The sequence below is a fragment of the Truncatella angustata genome (genome assembly GCF_020726525.1).
Source record: "Truncatella angustata strain MPI-SDFR-AT-0073 chromosome Unknown BKA67scaffold_4, whole genome shotgun sequence".
In the NCBI taxonomy this organism is placed as follows: domain Eukaryota; kingdom Fungi; phylum Ascomycota; class Sordariomycetes; order Amphisphaeriales; family Sporocadaceae; genus Truncatella; species Truncatella angustata.
The window spans coordinates 2,032,500-2,053,737 of NW_025763384.1; the positions used below are offsets into that span (position 1 = coordinate 2,032,500).

Genomic DNA, 21,238 nt, shown 5'->3' on the forward strand with positions numbered 1-21,238 from the left:
GAGGACTATGCGACTAGGGACTACTGAAAAGTGGGAATCAATACCCAGCAAGCAGCTATCCTGTGGTGGGAAAGTGAGAAGAAGCCACGGGCAGTACGGTTCAGGCAGAGGAGTGAGAGGCCTCCCTCTTGGGGTGGAATGTCAAGTCCTTTAGTATTAAAGAGAAATGGTACTTTGCTACGTTCTGGTTGGTCACAATAGTTACCCTTTTCACTTTGTTTCTGCTAACAGTATGCAGCTCAATGAGGGGATCAAGCAGTCGGACCCATGTTTGAGGTCTTGGCGTGGGAGAGACGGCTTCGAATGCTCGCGTGCGTATTCACCGGCGCCGAAAGCTGATGTAGGACTGGAAAAGGCCACGATGTTTCTCTTACGCAGCTATAAGTCCCATACATGTACGGACGAGACATATGTAGCGACTAGCGTTCACTGTCTGTACATGGCTGATGTATGCATCCTGCAGATAGTCACCATGACTAAATCCTTAGCTTTCCAACAAGTCATCAACCGGGCGGCGGGGTTCATGTGGTAAAAGTTGGGGCTGGCGTGGTGATGCCCTCTCTCCTTATTACTAATACGCATTTTCTGCCGGCGGTGGCCATCACCCGCTGTCACAAATAAGAAGAAAAGTCTGATTTCAGCCATTTTTCTTACGGGCTGATTAAGCAAAATTGGCGCCGGTGGCGGTCGGCCATTACTCGAAAGATGTGATAATGCCCAACTTTTCCGGGGGGTTGCGTTGTCGTGTGATGTGATTTACTTTGAAGCATTATCAAAATTCTTTGCGGCTCTGTAGTGATCGTGGATCAAGCCAGCCTTATGACGATCTTCCATCGGTCATCTGACTCAGGCCACAAAGAAAGCGTCACGAAACGTGATGCCACTTTTGCATCTTAGTGTCGCATGATCCCTTTCAATGACTTTCTGCGCTCAAGCTGCCCTGACAACTATCTGTTTAGGCTTGACAGTTGTGATTCTACATAGATTCGTCATGTTGCGAGCGAATCCCTTACGCATACATAGTATGAATCAATATGTGCACGTGCGGCTAACCAGGTACATCTATGCACGGCTTAATCGTTGCTAATAGGAACGTGTATCCGACGAACCACTGAATGAGGCACAAGCCTAGTCAATGCTCATCTGAATTATACGACAGAGCGAATGAACACTAAATAACGAAGCTTTTGTTAATGGATATCTATCCAATTTCACACAAACTTCAGCTCCACTAAGTATCCGTTTTGAAGACAGCTACGGCTCGGAGTACACGGGTTCCTCGATCCCATCTGCTCGGTCCACGAAAAACTTCCGGTGCCCTGTCGCGATATTGATCAAGGATCTACTTGTTTCTTCGTTCTAGCTAGACCATGGCGTGAGCTCTACATTTTCCCTTCTCTATGAGGCATTTCCAAACAGTAAAATTGCCCAAATCAAGCACGCATACATGAGGTATAGATGAGGTATAGTCAGACGTGCCAGGACCATTGTCTGGCCAGAAGCATTTCCGCAGCCGTTCCGAACGCATCTACCCGCTTACACATGGCGACTACCACGGCTAGCTTGCCTTTGAGGATACTTCACCGCTTTGTTCCATAAGGGTTTGAATGTTAGATGCCACACCTACAGGTACAGAAGCCCTGAAACGATGACTTGGCAATGCATCTGGGCATATCTCTATCATCCTGTCATCCTGCCAACGTTACAATGCTTGGGACAGATTCTCCAGTGTCGACCCTCAGGCTCGGGGCTCAAGGCTCGACTCGCGTCATGTACCACATGTGGTGGAAAGCTTAGCTGCTCTACCTCAAGCTTGGAAGAGCTATCCGTGGGCATAGCTTCATGCTTGCATGCAATAAGCTCTACACTGCAGCTCTCTCAATTGTTCATCTTCCGGTTGGCTATATACTGCGCATACTCGCCTGCAGTCGCGGCCATTCGCATGTGCTTGACTAAAAATACGTCTTCTGTTTCGCCAATCCGCTGATGCTTGCAGGTAGCCCTTGCAAAAAGGAGGGGTTGTGCGACACGTTCCAACATTGTCCGCGGCACGTACGGATATGGCCAAGACGACTTGTGCGACTGAGCCTCCCAGCTAACTTCAATATTCCTAAACCACAGAAGGTTCCCGGCTGACCGGATCGCAGAGATCGTAGAACTATACTGCCGTGATCCGCACTCAACCACAGTCAATTTGTCACTGAATTTAGCTCATGACAGGCGGTTTACAATTGGCTGCTCCTTGTATGCTCTACTTACTCATGACCTCAAGAGTTGAAGATCTCGCGGCGCAGCCAGGCTTGCGCCCACAGCGTCATGCAACTCATGATATCAGCAACTTGTCAACAAGGCTTCCAGGCTGTACATCATGATATCAACATTCCTCCCGGATTTTAATGGTAATCAATGCAATTCGGGGGCCAACGGGGCCAATAACAGCTCTGGCATGTTGCGGCTCCAGGATCAATTCAGTACCTTGTGGGCTGACGTCACGAATCCGTACTCTAAAGCAAACATTATGTGCTCCTGGGAAACATTTGTTGCTAAAGATAACACGGGCCTAGAGACCCTTGACCGCACAATGTCTGGGATTCAGTCTGATCCAATGAACCGCCTCGTGCTCTTCACTCTCGGAGATCAATGGTCATGGTGTTTATTGCGACGGAATTGCAACTTGCGTTTGGCGACTTGACCGCTCATGCAATCTGCAACTCTGCCGCACCACCACTTGCTTGCTTGCTTTTGTGACCTGTAACATGTCCACGAATGCTATCATAGTCGTCGGAAAGCTTATTGGCACGACCGACCACCATGACTAGTCGAAGATGCTGTGCCAAGCCTGTGAAGGTGCATGATCGAGCATACCAATTAGCGACTTGTCAGCTTGCAACTTGACTCGACTGTTAGACCTTTCGAAACGAACATGCAGCCGCTTCTTTCTTTGCGATCATGCTTACTAGGACCTGAATACACCCGGCTTTACCCGACAAATAATGTAATGGATAGCTGCAGTCTTACCGTTGTGACAACCATTCTCCTTGATTGTACTTTATCTAGGGGTTTGTAATCAAGTGAGACAAACAACCACGGAAGCTGTTGTGTACCCGATAAGATAGATTGGTGAGATGGAAAGAAGATACAGGAATAATTTTGATTGCAAGACAACATACAATAGCATATCGACCTTTCCGAGCCAGATGATACCATGAATTCTGCTCCAAGTGACCTGACGGACTAATAGCTCATACTTCCAACCGAATGGAATATAGGGTTTTATCTAGCCCATGATAGAATCATTCCCTGGTGACTTCCTTTTAGATAGTGATCAAGAATCAATAACATCATTCGTGAATTGGCAGGACTTGAACTGCTGCTGTCGCCAATATCGTTGGAAGTAATGCTCTCCGAAGTTGTCATTAATTTGTTTTAGATTGCACAAACAAAAAAATTGATTTCTTTATGATATAACGCTTTGAGAGCTTGGCCACAACTATTATTATCCGCATCATACAGAGACACCCCCAGTGATGTTCAAACAAGCGTCCGTATACCAGCAATACTGAGAAAACGACCCAATTCCGAGGAGGCTTCGCTCATCTGATATCGTGCTATAAGACTGTCGTAGGTGCTCCCACCTCGCATGGTTGCGCAAAACTGAAGTTCCCCTCTATGCAGTGTGACGCGACCAATGCATCAGCTATGGGGTGTGTATATCAATAGAGGTTCTTGTGTAACTGGAAGATAGCTGCTAGCCAAACATCCAATCAACCTTCCAAAATAACACACTCCAGTCCTCATTGGCCTGGCTCAACCTATCTTAGATCTAAAGTTTTAGTACGACCAGTGATAGAACTCAAAGGGCATGGTATCATATAGGCTCATTAGGAGCATGTAGGCATTGAAGAAGCTGTACGATGATAAGACTCGTAGCAAGAGACCATGCACTCAGCTCGCTTAGACGATGATAACACCGCACCTGAAAACGCAATGAAACATTCCAGCGTGGGACTTCAAAATCCCCCCCCCCAATACAATCCCTAAGCTAAAGGGTATCTACCAAGTTTCAGCGTTGAGATACTGTAGATACATAGAGCGTATTACATTGGGCTATTTTGCATAAAAGCCCACGGAGTATAAGAACAAGGGCGAAGCATGTGCGTGCTTCTGTTTCGAACAACGTACAATGGTAGACCAAATGATGCTCCACAATGCCGGATCGTTTATTTCAGTGTCAGCACAGGATGGCAATTTTGCATACAAAATCAGACCTTAAAGCCAATGGGTACAGAACTAGAAGTGTAATAACGAGTAAAACAAGAGCCGAAATTCTTGTAATAATCATGTGTAGCCCTCTAGCCGTATTATAGTTCATGGTTGTTGTTGTTTTTTTTTTTTTGCAAGATTTGATATCTCTGAGTTGAAGAGTTAGATATGAAACAATGTTAATGGTTCATCTCCATCGACTAAAGCACACATGAGAACGCATATGGTGCTCTTTGTATGTCAATAGTATACGACCTAATATCCGACCATTTCAACTCGAATCAACAAGTTCATACGAAGCAAGACAAGTCAACCTCTGAGAAATCCCAACTGACTTATGACTGATTCCCCCCTAAAACACAATTCGTGTCCTCTTCATAAACCAAACTGCAAGTCTTTAGGTGAATCTCATTCCGCGTAAAATTATTGGTATCAATCGATAGTAGTAGAACTAACACCGACATATATATCGTAGTTAGAAGAGTTTCGCTTCAAGTGTAATCGTTAGGTCTCATAATCTTCATATTGGTTGAAATGAACCGTACATTACTCTCATATCAAGTTATCATGAAGCCGGATTGTTCGAGTTCTCTTCTAAAATATCTCAACATCACTAGCATCTCCAATAACGGATAATATATTTTACATCAGCCAATCATTTGGCTCACATAGCGACATTCCTTATGAGTCTGGCTATCTCAGTGATTGCCGATTGGGAAAGATATCTGAGTCTAACCCCTGAAAAAGTAGTCCGTACCACAGGAGTCTATGCCAAACTCCGTGAGATGCTCACCAAGTCAACGTTAGCTGAGATAGTTCATCGAGGATCGTTGAGACCGGAAATATAAACATTGGTATCCCAATATGCGATATCAGGCACGATTTACAACCTATGAACTTGACCGCCGCACAAAGTAGATGACGAATTGATGTCTAAGATGCTAGCACATCATTGATCCGTGACGTCTGATGAACTCTCCGACTTCTTCCACATCACACAATACCATATCATCTCCAGAGCACCCACGCCACTATGATCAACGCAACCCTGGGCCTTGGTGCTCGTCTGAGTGACTCGGTACGTTAAATGCTATTGATCGTGTACTCGGATGCACTGATCTGGTCGTGCATTTCACTCTTGTGCGTGCCAATGCCATTGACGTCGTTACTCGGTATACAAGGACCGTCCACTGCGGGTGGCACCACTGCATCGAAGGTTATTGATTATCACCAAGAGAAGAGAAGAAAAACTTCAATTGACTTCATGGCAAGTTGTAAGGAGCAAGCCGAATTCTTTTTATCAAGAAATCAATTGCTATCTTGGCTATGGTAAAAGCCAGAAGAAGATGAAAGTGGAAAAACAAAACGTACATATAGAATAACTGAATATGGCCCTATCATCATGTGAGATGGATCTGTGACTCGAGACGAAAGGGGTTAAGGCTTTTAATAGTGAAGTGACGAGTGTCTAGGCAGTGAGTGTTGAGGTTTAGTCCTGAGTCACCGATCCATCTCACACGATGATTTCAGAGTGGGAAATTACAGGCGATTATTTGGATCGGAAAAATATAGATCGTGATTGGCTTAGTATGAAACGAGGAATGTACATACCTTACGAGGTCCATTCAACGATCAACCTTAATGTAGCCGGTAGTCTCTCAATCTGATTAGACGAAGAGACTAGATTTTACTAGTGCTACCTTGTGTGTTCCAACCAATGGTCATTCCACTTACTCGGTGTTATATCATTTACTACGGTAGTAATATATGTGAACACCAAAATTATCAGTACGGAAGCTTCTGATCCGATATATCCTTACGTAAACCAAACCATCAAACGATAACATCTATCGTAACATACCTACAGGACTTTGACGTTGCGAGTTACCTTTTCATCGATAGCCACTTGTAAAGATAACCCAGGGTTGTCCCGCAATGCCTTCTGGACAGGTTAAAGAAGTATGTCAATTGCCATTATTTCATTTGACTTCTGTAAATAACTAGATGAAGCATTCAGCCGTAACTGGCGGACGAGTAACAGCAGCAAATATCCAGAAGGGATACAACCCGGTGAAGCTACCTAGGACTTCAAGGAGCCTGTTACCCATCAACTCGCTCTTCTTGTGCACCTGCCTGTCAATTTTATGAAAATCGTGAAGCGACAGCCAGCAAAAGCTGCGGAACACCAGCGTGCACCATATCCTGGTTTTATTCCGCGAGAGGAGGGCTGGGCATTTCCAAGTTGGTTTGGGATTCTTGAATCTTGGGGAGAACTCGACCGAAGTAAACATTCATAAGCTTGTCTGCCCTGCCCTCTTATCGCTCAGACACAATTATCAGCCAGGCCGGTGTCATGGTTGGCGACTTGTTTGTGCTTTTTGTTTATTTACAAGGATAAAGGTAACCGTGGCCTGCATCGTCGTTACGGATCCAGTTTCAGATCTGCGTGTTACAGCTCACGGATACCAGAGTTTTGGGCAGTTCATTCTTGCTGCCCAGTCGCAGAAACTGCAGATCTCTAGATTCATCTTGAGGAAATTCCAAGCGCCTCTGGCTCTTGACGTCGTTCTGGAGGAACATTGTCGGGACGAAACCCAACGCGAAGTCCTTCAATTCATCGATGGGAATAATGTGGTTTGCGCCAAACTTGCTGCTGCTGTAGGTTTAAAATATGAAGACTATTCCTAGTTCGGAGAAGCTGGTAGACTCCAAGGCATAGCCGTTTCCTTCTGCAAAGAAATGGCCATCTGCACGACTAAACTGTCTTCAATGTAAGCCCAGCATGACGGCTATCTCGAGAATATGGCACATGGTAGTTGTCCCGTACAGTTTCATGATGCAGGACGGCATATTGTCCTAGTTTCTTTTATGTCGGTAGAAAACCGCCGCTAGTGAATGAGTTGGAAATGCAGGGGGAGATGGTATACTTTGTAACAGGTGCGTTCTTTTACTGTTGCGTCTGCCAGTCACGACTACAAATCCCATTGCCTACAAAGCGAACATCAAGAACACCTAAGATGCTTGCTTATTGTTGACTGTATGAACGACTCCCATAAGAGCGCCATACGTACCGTTTTCGTCATCGTCCTCTTGCTCAGTTCTGAGGTTTGCCATCTGAATTCTGCCCGGAGTTTCGCGGCTGAGCCCGTAATTGGTCGTCGAAGTTCTCTTACGGTCGTCTTTGTGGGTTCTGGGGAACGGAATGGGTGGTATGAGGTTGGCCTTTCTTCGGCCGCTGTCGTCTGCAATAACATCCTGTTCCTCGCCTGACATAGTATATTTATCATTATCTAACTGCACAGACAATAAATACTGGTGTATAGTATTTCACAGAGAACCGGAATCAGTCCTGTTGAAATGGTCGTTCCTTGTATTCATGCCAACCTGGCACCACCTGTTCGTCCACATTTGAGTACCCTTTGGTCGAATTCAAGTAAGAATGAACGAGCTGTAGGATACTGGAGATGAGAACTGTAGCCGATACAACCAAGGCAACAATCGATATGACAATAGATGCAATCTAACCTGGTTCGAGAGCCATTTTGCAACCATTGAAATACTAGTGGCCTGATTTGAAACGACCGGTTGAACGACGTCAATGGAGATATATCATTGAATATAGCGGTAACATACCATGAGTCGTAATTTCAGAAGAATAACATCACTTGCGATCATACCGGTGGAGTCGCGAAGCTATGTGAATATGGCTGGCAAGGCTGTGTCTCTTGCACATACTCAGAACGACACTAACACGAGCGATCATAATTTCCGCAAGGATCATGTTCGATTATCCTTGGCCGAACCGAATGCAATACTATGCAGTGGTCCCAGGCCTTTTCGCCACTGGCCAATAGCATATCGTAAGAACGGAGATGATGTACAAGTAGTAGCTGCAAATGCTGTGAGATCTGACCGAGTACTTCTTCCCCTGAGTATGGAGTTTGTTACTAGGTAAACAAAGCAGAACCGCATTAAGATACGTCCCTACCCCGTTCTTGGTGGCAAGGTTCGGGAGAGTAGGGATTTTCTCTTCGTAGGTACCTAGACACTAGCGCATTTGTGGAACATAAGTAACCATAAATCGCACACGCGATGGTAAGTATTTCCACAAATGGGGGGTTTTTTTTAATTGGTGAGAATTCATGTTAGTCTAGGGGAGTTTGAAAGGACGGGAAGAGTTCCGCCCTAGTCTAGGCCTGAATATATGTATAATATATGCGACGTATACATAAAAATACAGTATATGTGAGGCATCTGGCTGTGCTTCGAACGCGTAACAATATTAAAAGGTGATGGAAATGAGAAAGCCCACCAGCTTAGAGATGGTCTTGAGCTGTTGCAATACACTACACCTAAAAGGTGGTGCTTGATAAACGATAGTGAAGCGAGGTGGAAGGTTTAGCACCTGACACGTCTCTATCAGTGTAGATGGCTCAAGTTTGGACATATCCTTGGATGCCTTACTTGCATCAAATAGAGACCGATTTGATACACGTGTACTCACACTTTACCTTACAGAATTTCTGATGATGGCAGGCAGGAGTCACGTCAATGGTGAACTGTGACAATACAGAATATATAATGATTTCGCATGATCTAATGCCATGATTGCTGGAAGCCACTCGGATAGTCCAAGTGTGTGATGTAATGCCCTGGTGTTGAAGCCCTTTTGCCATCTCAAAACGCCGTTGCACTTGTTGTGGAAAAAACCAACCATTGTCGCTATGTTGAAGAGCTTTCGATATCATCTCGAAGCTACGCAAGTCTGTCTAATGCAACTCTCTGTTGATATTGACGTGCGGCGACGTCATAAATCATCATGGTTGCATCGAATCTCGACGGGCTCATCGAGAGCCAGCCGGCCGCCAATTCCGAGGCGGCTTCATGGAGTATACACAAATAACTCTATGCCTTGGTGTAGGACTGCTTGGGGAAAGGGTAGGAGGGACCCAACTCCTGAATGCTTAGACGAGCCAACCATTGACCCAAGTCGACTGCCTCATCCAGGCTCTTGCCCTGGACTAGACCGGCAACAAAACCGCCAGCGAAAGCATCACCGGCGCCGTTGGTGTCGTTAATCTGATCAGCACCAATGGCGTGGACGGGGTAGCTCTTGACCTCATCGCTACCCTGCTGGGCGACAATGGTGGGCTCGGTACCGTGGGTGATGACGGCAATACGGGGACGCTTGCTGTTCTCCTTAGGCAGGTTGGCGAGGTGCTTGGCGATAGCAGGAAGGTCGGTCTCGGAGACGGACAGGTTGTGCGATTGGGCGTATGCGGCCGCCTCGCTCTCGTTGCAGATGACGTAGTCCCAGTACTTGGAGGACTCGTCGAGAGGGTCCTTGAAGAACTGAGCGATGAAGGGCGCGGAGACGTTGACAACGAAGACCTTGTTGTTGGCGGCGGCCTCCTTACCAAGGGCCTGAATGGCAGCAGGGCAGACTGATGATGGTGTAAGTACAGGAAAGGTGCGGAGGACTGGGGGGGGGGGGGAGAAGAAAACATACCGGTGAAGTGGTAACCACCGACATAGTAGAACTCAGCACCCTCGACGAGCTTCCAGATGTCGTCCCTCTTCAAGTGCTCGAGATCGTAGTGGTTGGCAGCACCGAGATCTGTGCACAAACTTCGGTTGTGGCCAGTGATGACAACACCGCATCGTCCAGTGGGGACCTTGGGGTCGATTCGGTACTCGACTCTGAGACCGACCTGCTTGACGGCATCACGAAGAGTAGCGGCGTACTTGTCGTCGCCAACACCACCCAAGTAGACAACGCTGTTCTCGGGGAGGATGTACTGAGCACCACGAGCGGTGTTCTGGGCGGCACCACCGGCGATCAGCTTGGCGTCGTAGTTGTTCAGGAGGTCCTCGTAGAGGGCGGCGTGCTTCTCCTCGGCCAGGATGGCATCGTTGTCCTTGAGACCGTACTTGTCCAGGAGAGCCTTGTCACCGACTGCTTGGATATCTACAAGGGGCAGATTAGTACGGTGCGCTGAAAGCATTGTTGTAGAGCAGGTCGGTCTCAAGAGGGGCCCCAGGAGACGGGATCTTTCTGCCGCTTGACAACGCCGGGTTCTACCCCTCCATCAATCAAGGATTTCCGAGCGCATTACTGTACATCAATGGAGACGGTGCGCCTACTTACCAAGCAGAGGGTTCTCCAAGCAGAGAAGAGCGAATTCCTTGTGGCCGGCCATTGTGATATGTGATCTGACGGTATGATATGGGGACGGTGTTGTTGATGGATGTAAGATGGGATGGCGGGGTGAGAATTTGTGAGAGAGGAGGATGGTGGGGTTCGCTTTCGGGGTCGTCCAGCTCGTCGTCCAGCTCGTCGTCCTCGTCCTCAAGGTCATTGTGGGGCTGGCTTGGGTGACAAATGGCCGGCACTTGATGCTAGGGACAGACGACGTGACCGTCCTACCGAGACCTCTCAGTGAAGCTGCGGCCTGGAAGTTTGCCATGTTCGCCTATCCTTTTTCGTTTGCATTTGATACTGCGTTGTCGTCTGTTGTGATAACGGTTGGCACTGGAACTTAGAGGCTTGCTGCAACCTCGAGGTGCCATATATGGCTCGTGCCAGACGGCATTACGTCAAAAGTCAAATCAGATCATACGCACCTACTGGTAGTATGCGACATCTGGTGATTATCACGTGGTGTCAAGTACAGCATCGCAAATGGTAAAAACAAGAGTTTACGAGTGTCAACATTTGCACGGAGAGACATTGCACCATCCATGGTCAGTGATGATTATATTGTGTCAGCCGGCTTCTCATGACGTGAGTTGAGGCTTTGGATTAGCGTGCCACAGGTTGGTATGGGAGAGGGAGAGCAGCCCTTCGCGTCTGCCACTGGGCCGCAAACAAGTACAGGTCGTAATCTTGGAGAAGATATATCATCACCGCATCGCATCATGGAAGGCCTCGCGCAATTATCATGAGAGTGAGTAGCTGTCGCCCGCACTTCGTAAATTCAATACCAACGCTCGTCGAAATTATCGTAAACTTCGTAGTCAGGGTTGGCCAGTAATTCGCCATGACAAGTGTCGTGTACATCAAATGTAGCCGCTCATGTCCATGAGTTCCCTCGACATCACATCGCGAAGCAGATGAGTTGCATGTGTCATCAGAATAAATTTGTCTTGACCGGGTACATCCCATTGAGCCCTTTTCTCATGCCTAGCTCAAACCTGTACCTACAGATGCAAAGAAGTAACGAAGCAAACTCCGAACCCATTGTGATATAGAACCACCAAATGTGCATGCTTTGGAGATTTTCATTTCCCTTAGTCCTTTGTCTTCTGGGTACCACGCAGAAGACCAGTTCTTCTGGCGGCAATAAGACCAGCCTTTTGACCCTGTGCAGCGTATCTCGAGATGGTAGATGCCTTACCAATATGTTGATGGTTACCCTACGAGGCACATATGTCAGCAAAGATTGTCGTCAAGAACGAGAAGAAAAAAAAGAGGATACGGGAGAAAACATACACCACCGTGAGGATGGTCCACGGGGTTCATGGCAACACCACGAGTCTTGGGCCAGCTGTTACGCTTGACAGCGAACTTGTGCTTGGCACGCGAGGCCTTAAGGAGGGGCTTGTCGGTTCTGCCACCACCAGCGACAATACCGACCATACCACGAGCGGAGCTGGAGACGACCTTCTTGGCACCGGAGGGGAGCTTGATGCGGGTCTTGCCATCATCGAGGTTGTGGCCGATGATGGTGATGTAGTTGCCGGAGGTACGGGCGAGCGCACCACGGTCACCAACCTTCTCCTCGACGTTGGAGACAACGGTACCCTCGGGCATGGAGCTGAGAGGGAGGATGTTGCCGACGGTCAGAGCAGAGTTCTTTCCGGCGTAGATGAACTGGCCCGTGTACATGCCCTCGTTGGCGATGAAGGTCTCGGTGATCTGCTTGAACTTGTAGGGGGATCGGAAAGCGACCTTGGCGAGGGGAGCACCGCGACCGGCGTCGTGGACGATGTCCTTCACGATACCGCGGACGTAACCATGACGCTCGGCGAAATCGAGGGATCGGAACTTGGCAGGGGCCTTGCGCAAGTGGCTGTTGGAGGCTGTGAGAAGAGAGCAAATTAGTTATCTGCTCTGCAAACCAGGTTTTCTTCGTCTTGTCGTGACCCGAGATATTGCTCTGTAGGTGTTGCATCCGCTTCTTTCGTTGCTTCTTTCGCCCGTGCCTCATCTCTTGCTGTCCCAACTGCCTGCGTAGTGGCTGGTGGAATTCGGTTCCGGGATAGAGAGCGTTGTCTAATCTTTCCGACCGAGTGGATGTTTTTCATGGTGATGACTTACAGAAGATACCTCCTTGACCCTTTCTCTGGTTACGAATCTATCGATGGCATTAGCAGTTGTCGAAAGCAATCGCTGTGATGGACGATGTTACATACCACGCGACCCATTTTGACGGTCTATTTGGGCGTGACTTGTTGTGCTGTTGAGGTTAGTCGTGATAGATGGGAATGGAAAGATTTCAAACCTCAAAAGTCAACCCACCGGAAAATTGCGGATTTTCCAGCAAGTGCAGTCGAGTTTGTGGGAAATGGCTTCCCAGTTAGTGATTGGTTTGGGCTGGTTTGGAAAGTGGGGTTCCTCCTGAGCGACCCTAGCGGCCTGAGGCACACAAATCTGAAGTTCCACTCTCCTCAGTTGTGGCTGGTGCAACGCGCCCATCCGAGGCTAGTCCCGACGTGGACTGTCGGACTGTGGCCGTGCATGCTGCTCACATCGAATTGACGTTGAAGTTACATTGTACAGTACTCCGACTCCGTAGCAGGAGCTTGGGCGAACGAACCCCTAGAAGACGCGCTAGTAATCCCAATCAAGCCGTATCCGTGGCTGTATCTGTACATGACATGTACCTTTTCGCGCCCCCATCCATATCGGAGAAAGCGTAATCAAATAAGGGATATGCATACCTAGTAACCTATGTACTGTAATATTCCGTACAGCTCAACACAGCCTCGTGTCGCAACCATCGTCTATCTTGTCGTCTCATTCTTCCACTCCAACACTCCTCTGAACCCGCGATATTTGCCTCAGTCAGGCATCTGAGCAGCAGACATCATGGGGAAAATCGCCTCCGACTTTAACAAGATCATCAATGAGGGACGCGAGCGGAAGAAGAACGAAGCCCTCGCAGCCAAGATCTTCGGCACCAAGGACAACCGCCGCTCCAGCACACCAGGCAGGGCCGCCGCCGGCGGTTCCTTGGCAAGCAGGGTCGGAGTGAAGAAGCGGCAGTCCACCTCATCTGCGCCACGCATCCCCCCAGGCGACATCAATGCCGGATGGGCCCACGATCTACACGGCACCCGCTCGACCCCGAACCTGCGCGCGCAGAACAACCAACAGGCAGCGCCCAGGGCTGGTTCGCTAGCAGCGAGGATACATGCCCCTGGTGCAAGACCAGCCGCCGCGAGGGCCATTCCTACTGGCCCTCGCGCAGGTGGTCGTGCAGTCAGGCTAGCCAGTGCCGTGTCGCGGACCTCAGGCGCACAGATGAACATCACACAGGCACCACCGACACAGCCACGGGGTATCACGATCCGTGGACTCGCCGGACCGTTCGCCATCAGGGCCCAGAACTTTGCACCCGGCACCACAGCAGCAGACATCGAAAGCGCCATGACCCCCATCGGTGGTATCGTTCAGAGCTGTCGCTTGCTCAAGTCTCAGCCAATCGTCATCGCCGAAGTTGTCTTTGAGAGCAAAGAGGGGGCCGATCGGGTGATTGAAACCTTCAACAATCAAACGGTATGTCATAAACGGGAAGCAAAGATGGGGACACCTATGGAGCAAGGTGGGATCAGCTGCACTGCTAAGTGACAGGCTTGGATGATCTCTTCCTATCCCATCCTGTCTCCCAGTCTATCTCATTCGGGTGATAATGGCGAAACAATATGCTGACCAGCTTATTTAGGCCGATGGACGCCTACTTTACGTCTACCACAAGCCAGCTGATGGCAGCCATGTCCCAGCAGCACCTGCACCCCGTGTTCGAGCCAATGAAACAAGATCCGCTGGCAATGTCGTAGTGGATGGTACAAATGGATTTGATGAGCTTGTGGATTCAGATCAAGGATATAACAGCAACGTCAGCAACGGCGGCGGCCTCTACAGCGATTCGCTGATGAACAGAGGCGGCAATGGCAACCGCAGAGGCAGAGGTTTCCAGAACAACCGCGGTCGAGGTGGGCGGTAGAGTAGGTCTTCTTGCCGAAGACCTAGAGTGTTTGGCTTTTCTTGTTCCCAAGTTGATGCATAAGATGGGAGTTGGGGCGTTTTGTGCCAGTGGTTATCACTGGATTGAGGGCGAACGGGTCCCGCTGAGCATGCGTCTGAACCGCCATATACTGACTAATAGTGTATTGATGAATCTACGAGCACGTTATCTCCATGATGACCTGAAATGTTTTTGTTTTCCTTCCATGAATTTTCCTTCGCATTCCCGAGTCTTGCTTTCTTAGAACTTATAGACTTGCCTATTCTTGAGGAAACTTACCTCAAGTCTTTGAGCAACCAGCCTCCATAGAACTGCTTGAGAAACAACAGCATCTTGTTTCGGTGTCTATGGTGTAATGCAGTGGTAGAGTAAAGCGCATGGGATCGACACAAACCCCGGAGGATTACACGCAAGTGAATGTCAATATGCAACGGCACTTTGACGATCCGGGAAAATGGGAACGAACTGCCCTCATGATATTACAAAGCTCAATCCGTTCATACGGCAGTACGATGGAATTTGATGATAATGGGTTGTGCGGCTGGTAGGCGACATCAGAATTCTCCCTTGTCGAATTGCGATCAAAGAAGTCTTAATGCACCTATCTCGTGAAGTCCCTCGCGTGCCCGAACTCTTACTGGTCTACAAACATTAAATGCGCAACTCATACCAAGCTCGAAAACTCCTAAATTGCATAACCGTTCTGAATACGTTCTCTTCCAGGACCTGCAGTAGGGGACAGATGGAGCTTGCACGGGTATATTCCTATCTGATAGGGCTTCTCCAACGTCCATTGCAGCACTCGTTGAGAGGATGAAAACTGTCCATAATAGCCTCCTCAGCAGCGCAATCTGTTCCAGTCCATGAAGGCAGTGAAAACGGCATATACCGCCTTCCATGTCTGCATCTAGGTATCGAAGCTTTTTATCTTACCACGTGATGCAATGCTCATGCTCATGAATCTCGGCCAAGTCATCTTACCCTTTCCCACCACATCCGAACAGCCCGTGTTAAACCATGACCGGCAAGCTTCTCCCCCATCGAGCAATTGCCTGACAGGAAGCCAAGCATTACCAGGATCACCTACTGTATAGAAAATCAAGTGTTGAAAATATGCCAAGAGCAACCGTTCGCGCCGTCCTCAATTTGCCGCGTTTCAATGTGCTCTCGGATGTTGAGTTGAACATCATTGTTCCGGCCGTGTATCAAGGCACTACTAGCCAAAAAGGCAACATCAAGGGCCGCCAGATTTGACCCCAACTTCTCCTCCACCTCTCCCTACTCAGGTGTCGTGGAAATTTGCATCAAGCTGTGTTGGTACAGACCAAGCTTCAATGCTAAAAGCTCACGACGAAAAGCTGACCGACTTCTCGGCCACGTTTGTCGATAGGGCATGTAGTAGTAGTTCATGTTGCTCGTTTCACAGAAGAGCTCTGTAACATTCCTTGGTGCTTGGCGACAAGTAAAGATAATCCACGCGCAGGACACAAAGACGACGGTTTGCAGCAAACAAGAGCGCATGCTTTCCTAGGCATGTTCTCGATCACTCACTTCACCTCATACCCGGCCGTTGTGAGCTTGATTACTTATCAGAATGTGACAATGAAGAAGTGCTTAGGTCTCGAAATTTCCGTCGGTCATCTGGTGATTCAGCTCTTCAGTGCCATGGGCTTTGGCCACTTCCCATGAACCCTTCCTCCAATGTCCTCTCCTCTAGGTTACGAATAAGGTTTCCTCTAGCACCGCCCCGCTGAGATCTGCTATCTCTCCTGCCGGTAATCCTGCCAGAGTTAGGATCAGGTAAACCGAGACCGTCAGCTGGCGGTGGGTAGTAAGCTGGACTTGGTTGCAGGCGAATAGGCTGGTTCGGGTCGAGGTGACTAGCCACTCGTTGTATCGTCGCTGGAATACCGTTCTGCTGCTGATCCATAGTCGAAGCCCGCTGCCGGCCAGCGCGAACCGTGGCTTGCTGGTAAAGGTTTGGCTGTGGCTGAACACCGGCATAATTAGCTGGCGGCATTTGGGCCGGCACTTGACCCATAGGCATTTGCCCGTATGGGGCTTGCTGAGGTGTGCCGTACCCCGCGGCGACGTGTGAACCACCCGGTGAGTATATGTTGTTGGTATTGTTGTTGTTGGTAGGATACATCGGCGGTTGTCCATGTGGCGACTGGGGATACCCTGGTTGTTGCATGCCATAGGCACCCTGTGCCGCAGCTTGCGCCTGAGCTTGTGCTGCTTGTGCCCTTTGCTTGCTAAGTTCGGCAGCTTGCTGCTGTTGTTGAGTTCCGGGGGCGGGTGTCCGATTAAGAGAGCTCGCCTTGAGGTTCATTGGGGGTACAAACGGCCCAGTGAACTTCTGCTGCGTGATGAAAGGGTGCAGTTTCGCTTGCTGTGGAGACCATCTCTCCAGAGGGCTGATAGTCAACAAGCCCCTAACGAAATCGATGAACGCAATGCGATTGTTCATTTCTAGGGGAAGTGTTAGTTTGAAGATTCCGACCAGTAGACGACGTGAGCACATACCTCTGTCGATTTCACTCTGTTTCATGTTCTTACGCGGCATGGGATATGACTTGATGATCTCTGGCAACGTGTTCGCCTGGAAGTACTTTTTGCTGGGCTGCTCTTTCGTATTGCGCTCTCGCGAGTACTGTTCCATACTCTTCAAATGGTATGTCTTACGCCCGAACTCGTCTTGTCGTTTCTCGAAGAAATCACCTGCTTGTTTACCGACCTCAATCATCCAGTTTGGTGGGGTTCCAAGCATTTCGACAATTCTTGAAACCTGGTTGTATTCTGACGATCCTGGGAATAAGGGCAATCCAAGAAAAAGCTCAACCACAATACAGCCGAGCGACCACATGTCGATTGCTGACGAGTAGGGGAGACCCAAAAGCACCTCGGGCGATCTGTAGAATCTGGATTGGATATAGGTGTAAACAGTCTGGCGCTCATCACATGCCGAACCAAAATCAATAATCTTGATGATCGGACTCTCGAGATTCTTCAGTAGAATGTTCTCAGGCTTGAGATCGCAGTGAATGAGACGGGCTTTGTTTAGTAGGGCCAAGCCGTTCAAGAGCTGCTGCGCAAATACTCGAACCAAGGTAGTGCTGAGACCTCGGAACTGATTCTGCTTGATCAGCTCGTACAAATTGACGCTGAGGAGTTCAAACACCAGGCACAGATGTTGCCTGTGAATGAAGGTGTCCTTCAGTCGAAGTAAATGATGGTCGTCGTTCTTGTCAAGTTTCGTATTCAACAGATCGAGGACCGACACCTCCATCATACTTTGGTTGAAATATGCCGTGCGGTTTTTGATAACCTTGACAGCCACAACTTCCTGAGTCTTGAGATTTTGGCACTTGACAACCTGACCGAAGGTACCTTGGCCTAGTACGTCAAGAATGAGGTAACGGTTTCTGTGGAGGAAAATTAGTGTCATTGCTTGAAGGCGAGAAGGGAAAATATTCATACTTGTGGCCTGCTTCCTCGGATCCTAGAATATCGTTCACATATAGGATATAGTCGCTATCCTCGTTATCATACCCGTCGTTCTTGGTTCCTTTGCTCGGCTTTGTGAGCACTCGGCGTGGGTTTCGAGATGATTCATATTTGAAGCTAGGATTGCAGATTCGGTAAGTGGAGGGGAGTTGCGTTGTGAGCGCTTTGAGAGGCTAGGATTTCCGAAACGTCAGTGATAGGACATTCCTGGCCGTCTAATAGCGAACCTACACTGATGAATCCTCCCTCAGGGTCAGCTCTGCGGAACGCGGGCTGGGCATTGACCTTGGGTCTCAAATCGTTAGGAGCCCTTATCTTCTTGAACTCAGGTACGGGCTTTTTCTCTGCCGGGTATGTTCGTCTTTGCGGCGACTTGGGATCGTTAGTCGCGCCATCGAATGGCGATACAGCCGAGTTCGGCTGGCTGTCCTGGCCATTGTTGCCGTAGGGATTAATGGTAGGGAGCTGTGATCCTTGCCTGCTATTGCCGTAATAAGGGCTCGATGAATAGTCGTGATTGCTGTTGGCGCGCGTTGGTGACTGTCGATGGGGCGAGAATTGACCAGTCGCAGACTTGGAATTGTATGGAGAGGTTGGTGGCAGCACCTCCATGGGTGAGTATCGTTGTGCGGCGGCAGATGGTTCTGATGGCAGGTTCATGGCGGGAGGACGACCGCCAGAATGGTGCGACTGGTGATGCGGTCGCATTGGGTACTTCATGGAGCCGTAAGCATCATGAGCATCAGCCATGGGGATATCACCATTGTTATCGCGCAGTTGCGGGGTGGACAAGGGCGAGGTCGCGCTAGAATGCGTCACATTGCCATACTGATCATATCGCAAGGCACCAGGAGAATGCTGGAGCTGGCTGTTCTGGCGACTGACGTTATACTCCTGCTGGCCATTGCCGTTGTATCTTCGTTGCGGACCGCCGGTGGCATCTGAGTAGCCCTGCCATTGATCCATGGTCGCTAAAGGCCGATGGATTGTGGACGAGGGGATATACGTGATGTGAGGGGGTGGGTAATGGTAATGACGGAAGTTTGCTGTTTGCCGAGAGCTTGAGGAGGGCAGATATCGTTTTCGTAGGAGATTGGTTTGCCGGGGAATGAATGAATGAATCAATCAATCAATGAATGATTGAATCAAGGAGAATTGCTGTTGGCGCTTCTGTGTCTGTCCGTCAGACGCGCGTTAGGCCAGGTGCGAGAAGAGTACAAGAGCTCGCTTGGCCGGCTAGGTTCAAGTTGGGTCCAAGTCCAGCTTCAGTTTTTGGCGACTGACTAAATGTGCCGTGCCGTGGCCGTATGTGGTGCGGAGAGACGGGACTCGAGATGGACAAGACCGCAAATGGGGAGCCCAAAAAGAAAATGGTATGGGGCAAGTATAGTATTGAATTAGGAATTCATGATCAGAAAATGTAATTACGATACCATACCAAAAGGTAAAGCTGTCCCCGTTTCGAAAAGGTGTGATTGAGGGAGTTGATGTGTGTGATAATACCTTGCACCAACCTACGTCAGGTCAGGACAGGCCCAAGTTAGTTTTTGGCCCGGGTTCAGGGTCAGGTTCGAGTTCAGGTTCAGGTTCAGGTTCAGGTTCAGGTTCAGGTCGGGGTTCTTGCACCCAGGTCGGGCTACTCTGTCTGCTCTGTACTTGGCTGCTGGCTGACCTCTCAATGGTCCAAGTCGTGGGAGGAGTTAGCAGGGAGCAGGAGCGAGAGAGCGAGAGACGATCAATGGCGGCAGATGGAGGGGAATTTGGAGCCGTCGACCCAGTGACTGTGGGGGGCGTTCCAATGATGAATAGGTCCAAGTAGAATCCCCTGGTTGCAACGCGCTTCTTTAATTAGATATATGAAGCATGCAGTCACGTTTTGCTAGTACAATTCCAGGAAGATATCGCGTCTTTGGACAATCACAAAATTTACTTCATAAGCACAAATGACGGCGCCTGCATCCTGCATCTTGCAAAACATGGTACAGGTGTAAGAAAGAGGAACATGAGGATTGGGCTAACTTAACCCAGACCAGCAGCCAATTGGCAGCCATCTTTCCCCTAAAATTGCCTTTTAACCTTCACGCGGCCCAACTTTGATCGCTCTTGACAATTTGGAAATTTCCTGGCTTGAAAATAAATAGATAATAAATTATGATGAGGTCAATGAGGTTCTCATATTACATAATTCTGAGTATCCAATAAGCAAATATATATATATATATATCTATGTATCGTTAGCAGCTGGCTGAGGTCCAATAATTGCTCGTGTGCCTTCCAAGTTTGGAAGTGCTAGTATGGGAGCAGCGAGACTCGTCTAGAGAAGGGGATCATAGTTCGACACTTCAGCAAAAGCTGTCATTGATGTCTACTGGATGGGTATGCAAGCATCCGAACCTTTTCCTCTTTGCCCGATTCGATAAAGTTTTGAATTCGATAGACCCAAGAACAACCGCATAAACATGCCGAAGATCATGCTTATTGTTAGCAGAATCTGAATCAAGCAAACTCTGAAGGTATGATTGCTCGTTCTTCCAGCAGGCATGTACGCAGACTCAGATTGCTCAGGCACTTGATAATCCAAATAACCAAGCTCTCATCGCACCGCTCATTCCAAGTTATACTGCAGTGCCTGTGTACAACATCACAGTTCTCACATATGAGGTATTCGCTACCATATGCCAACCCAACATACAATCGGTCAAAGTCTATCAATCAACGCATTGAAAACAAGCTCGTTGGGCATGAGCATCCTATGCAATCTTCGCCCAATCAGGATTTTGTGAGATGCCAGATCTCGAAGCCCAATGACGCCAACGGCCAGTGGAAACTATTCATGGGGTAGTAAGGGTCGCTTAAGCCAACCCCTCTCTTACCCCTGTTTGTCTTGTCTCGACTATGGATCCGTATGATTTTGCGGTTTAAGGCCCAATGCTGGGAGCGGCAATAGTGCCGTGTAGAAATTCCACCAGGAGGTATCAATTGGATGGATAGCTTTCAGCTTGTGAGAATTTCGTGTCTCCGGATCACCATCGATTTGTTGCATAACCGGTGTTTTCTTATGTTTTCTTCATTTATATGTGCCGTCCTTTCTCTCTCTAGAAAGGCGATTCACCGGTGGTCTGCATCACATATACAAACCCACGAAATTCCATGTCGCCCCCGTTTAGATATCCTTCATGCTAATTCACAGAACCTCGCTATGGCTCGACAATAGATAA

The 21,238-nt window shown here is 48.7% G+C and overlaps 5 protein-coding genes across 5 annotated transcripts; 2 read left to right on the forward strand and 3 right to left on the reverse strand.

Moving 5' to 3' along the window:
• Positions 1–2,173: 2,173 nt before the first annotated feature.
• Positions 2,174–3,765, forward strand: BKA67DRAFT_564749 (uncharacterized protein). Its single transcript, XM_046102767.1, has 2 exons — positions 2,174–3,621; positions 3,676–3,765. Exon 1 carries the CDS (start codon positions 2,369–2,371, stop codon positions 2,690–2,692), a length of 324 nt encoding a protein of 107 aa, XP_045958602.1. The 5' UTR covers positions 2,174–2,368; the 3' UTR covers positions 2,693–3,621; positions 3,676–3,765.
• Positions 3,766–9,074: 5,309 nt separating this feature from the next.
• On the reverse strand, positions 9,075–10,411 carry BKA67DRAFT_275549 (adenosine kinase). The gene is made up of 2 exons (XM_046095918.1): positions 9,773–10,411; positions 9,075–9,707 (listed from the first exon to the last, which is right to left on the reverse strand). Exons 1-2 carry the CDS (start codon positions 10,266–10,268, stop codon positions 9,169–9,171), a joined length of 1,035 nt encoding a protein of 344 aa, XP_045958603.1. The 5' UTR covers positions 10,269–10,411; the 3' UTR covers positions 9,075–9,168.
• A 792-nt stretch (positions 10,412–11,203) lies between these two features.
• On the reverse strand, positions 11,204–12,813 carry BKA67DRAFT_564754 (translation protein SH3-like domain-containing protein). Its single transcript, XM_046102768.1, has 4 exons — positions 12,679–12,813; positions 12,584–12,620; positions 11,756–12,345; positions 11,204–11,679 (listed from the first exon to the last, which is right to left on the reverse strand). The coding sequence occupies exons 1-4, from the start codon at positions 12,688–12,690 to the stop codon at positions 11,554–11,556; spliced, it is 765 nt and encodes a 254-aa protein (XP_045958604.1). The 5' UTR covers positions 12,691–12,813; the 3' UTR covers positions 11,204–11,553.
• Positions 12,814–13,354: 541 nt separating this feature from the next.
• On the forward strand, positions 13,355–14,492 carry BKA67DRAFT_658639 (uncharacterized protein; the record flags this gene model as incomplete). The annotated part of the gene is made up of 2 exons (XM_046107310.1): positions 13,355–14,044; positions 14,211–14,492. 2 exons carry the CDS (start codon positions 13,355–13,357, stop codon positions 14,490–14,492), a joined length of 972 nt encoding a protein of 323 aa, XP_045958605.1.
• Positions 14,493–16,170: 1,678 nt separating this feature from the next.
• BKA67DRAFT_517243 (kinase-like domain-containing protein) lies at positions 16,171–18,986 on the reverse strand (the record flags this gene model as incomplete). Its single annotated transcript, XM_046097886.1, has 4 exons — positions 16,171–16,985; positions 17,040–17,938; positions 17,994–18,193; positions 18,252–18,986. 4 exons carry the CDS (start codon positions 18,984–18,986, stop codon positions 16,171–16,173), a joined length of 2,649 nt encoding a protein of 882 aa, XP_045958606.1.
• Between the last annotated feature and the right edge of the window lie 2,252 nt (positions 18,987–21,238).

Coding starts and splice junctions, on each gene's coding strand:
- BKA67DRAFT_564754 (XM_046102768.1), bottom strand. Junction 12,346..12,583: donor GGGTCAAGGAGGTATCTTCT/GTAAGTCATCAC, acceptor CTCTTCTCACAG/CCTCCAACAGCCACTTGCGC. Junction 11,680..11,755: donor TGGACCATCCTCACGGTGGT/GTATGTTTTCTC, acceptor TGTGCCTCGTAG/GGTAACCATCAACATATTGG.
- BKA67DRAFT_275549 (XM_046095918.1), bottom strand. CDS start 10,268: ATGCTTTCAGCGCACCGTACTAATCTGCCCCTTGTAGATATCCAAGCA. Junction 9,708..9,772: donor CGGTGGTTACCACTTCACCG/GTATGTTTTCTT, acceptor CACCATCATCAG/TCTGCCCTGCTGCCATTCAG.
- BKA67DRAFT_564749 (XM_046102767.1), top strand. CDS start 2,369: ATGATATCAACATTCCTCCCGGATTTTAATGGTAATCAATGCAATTCG.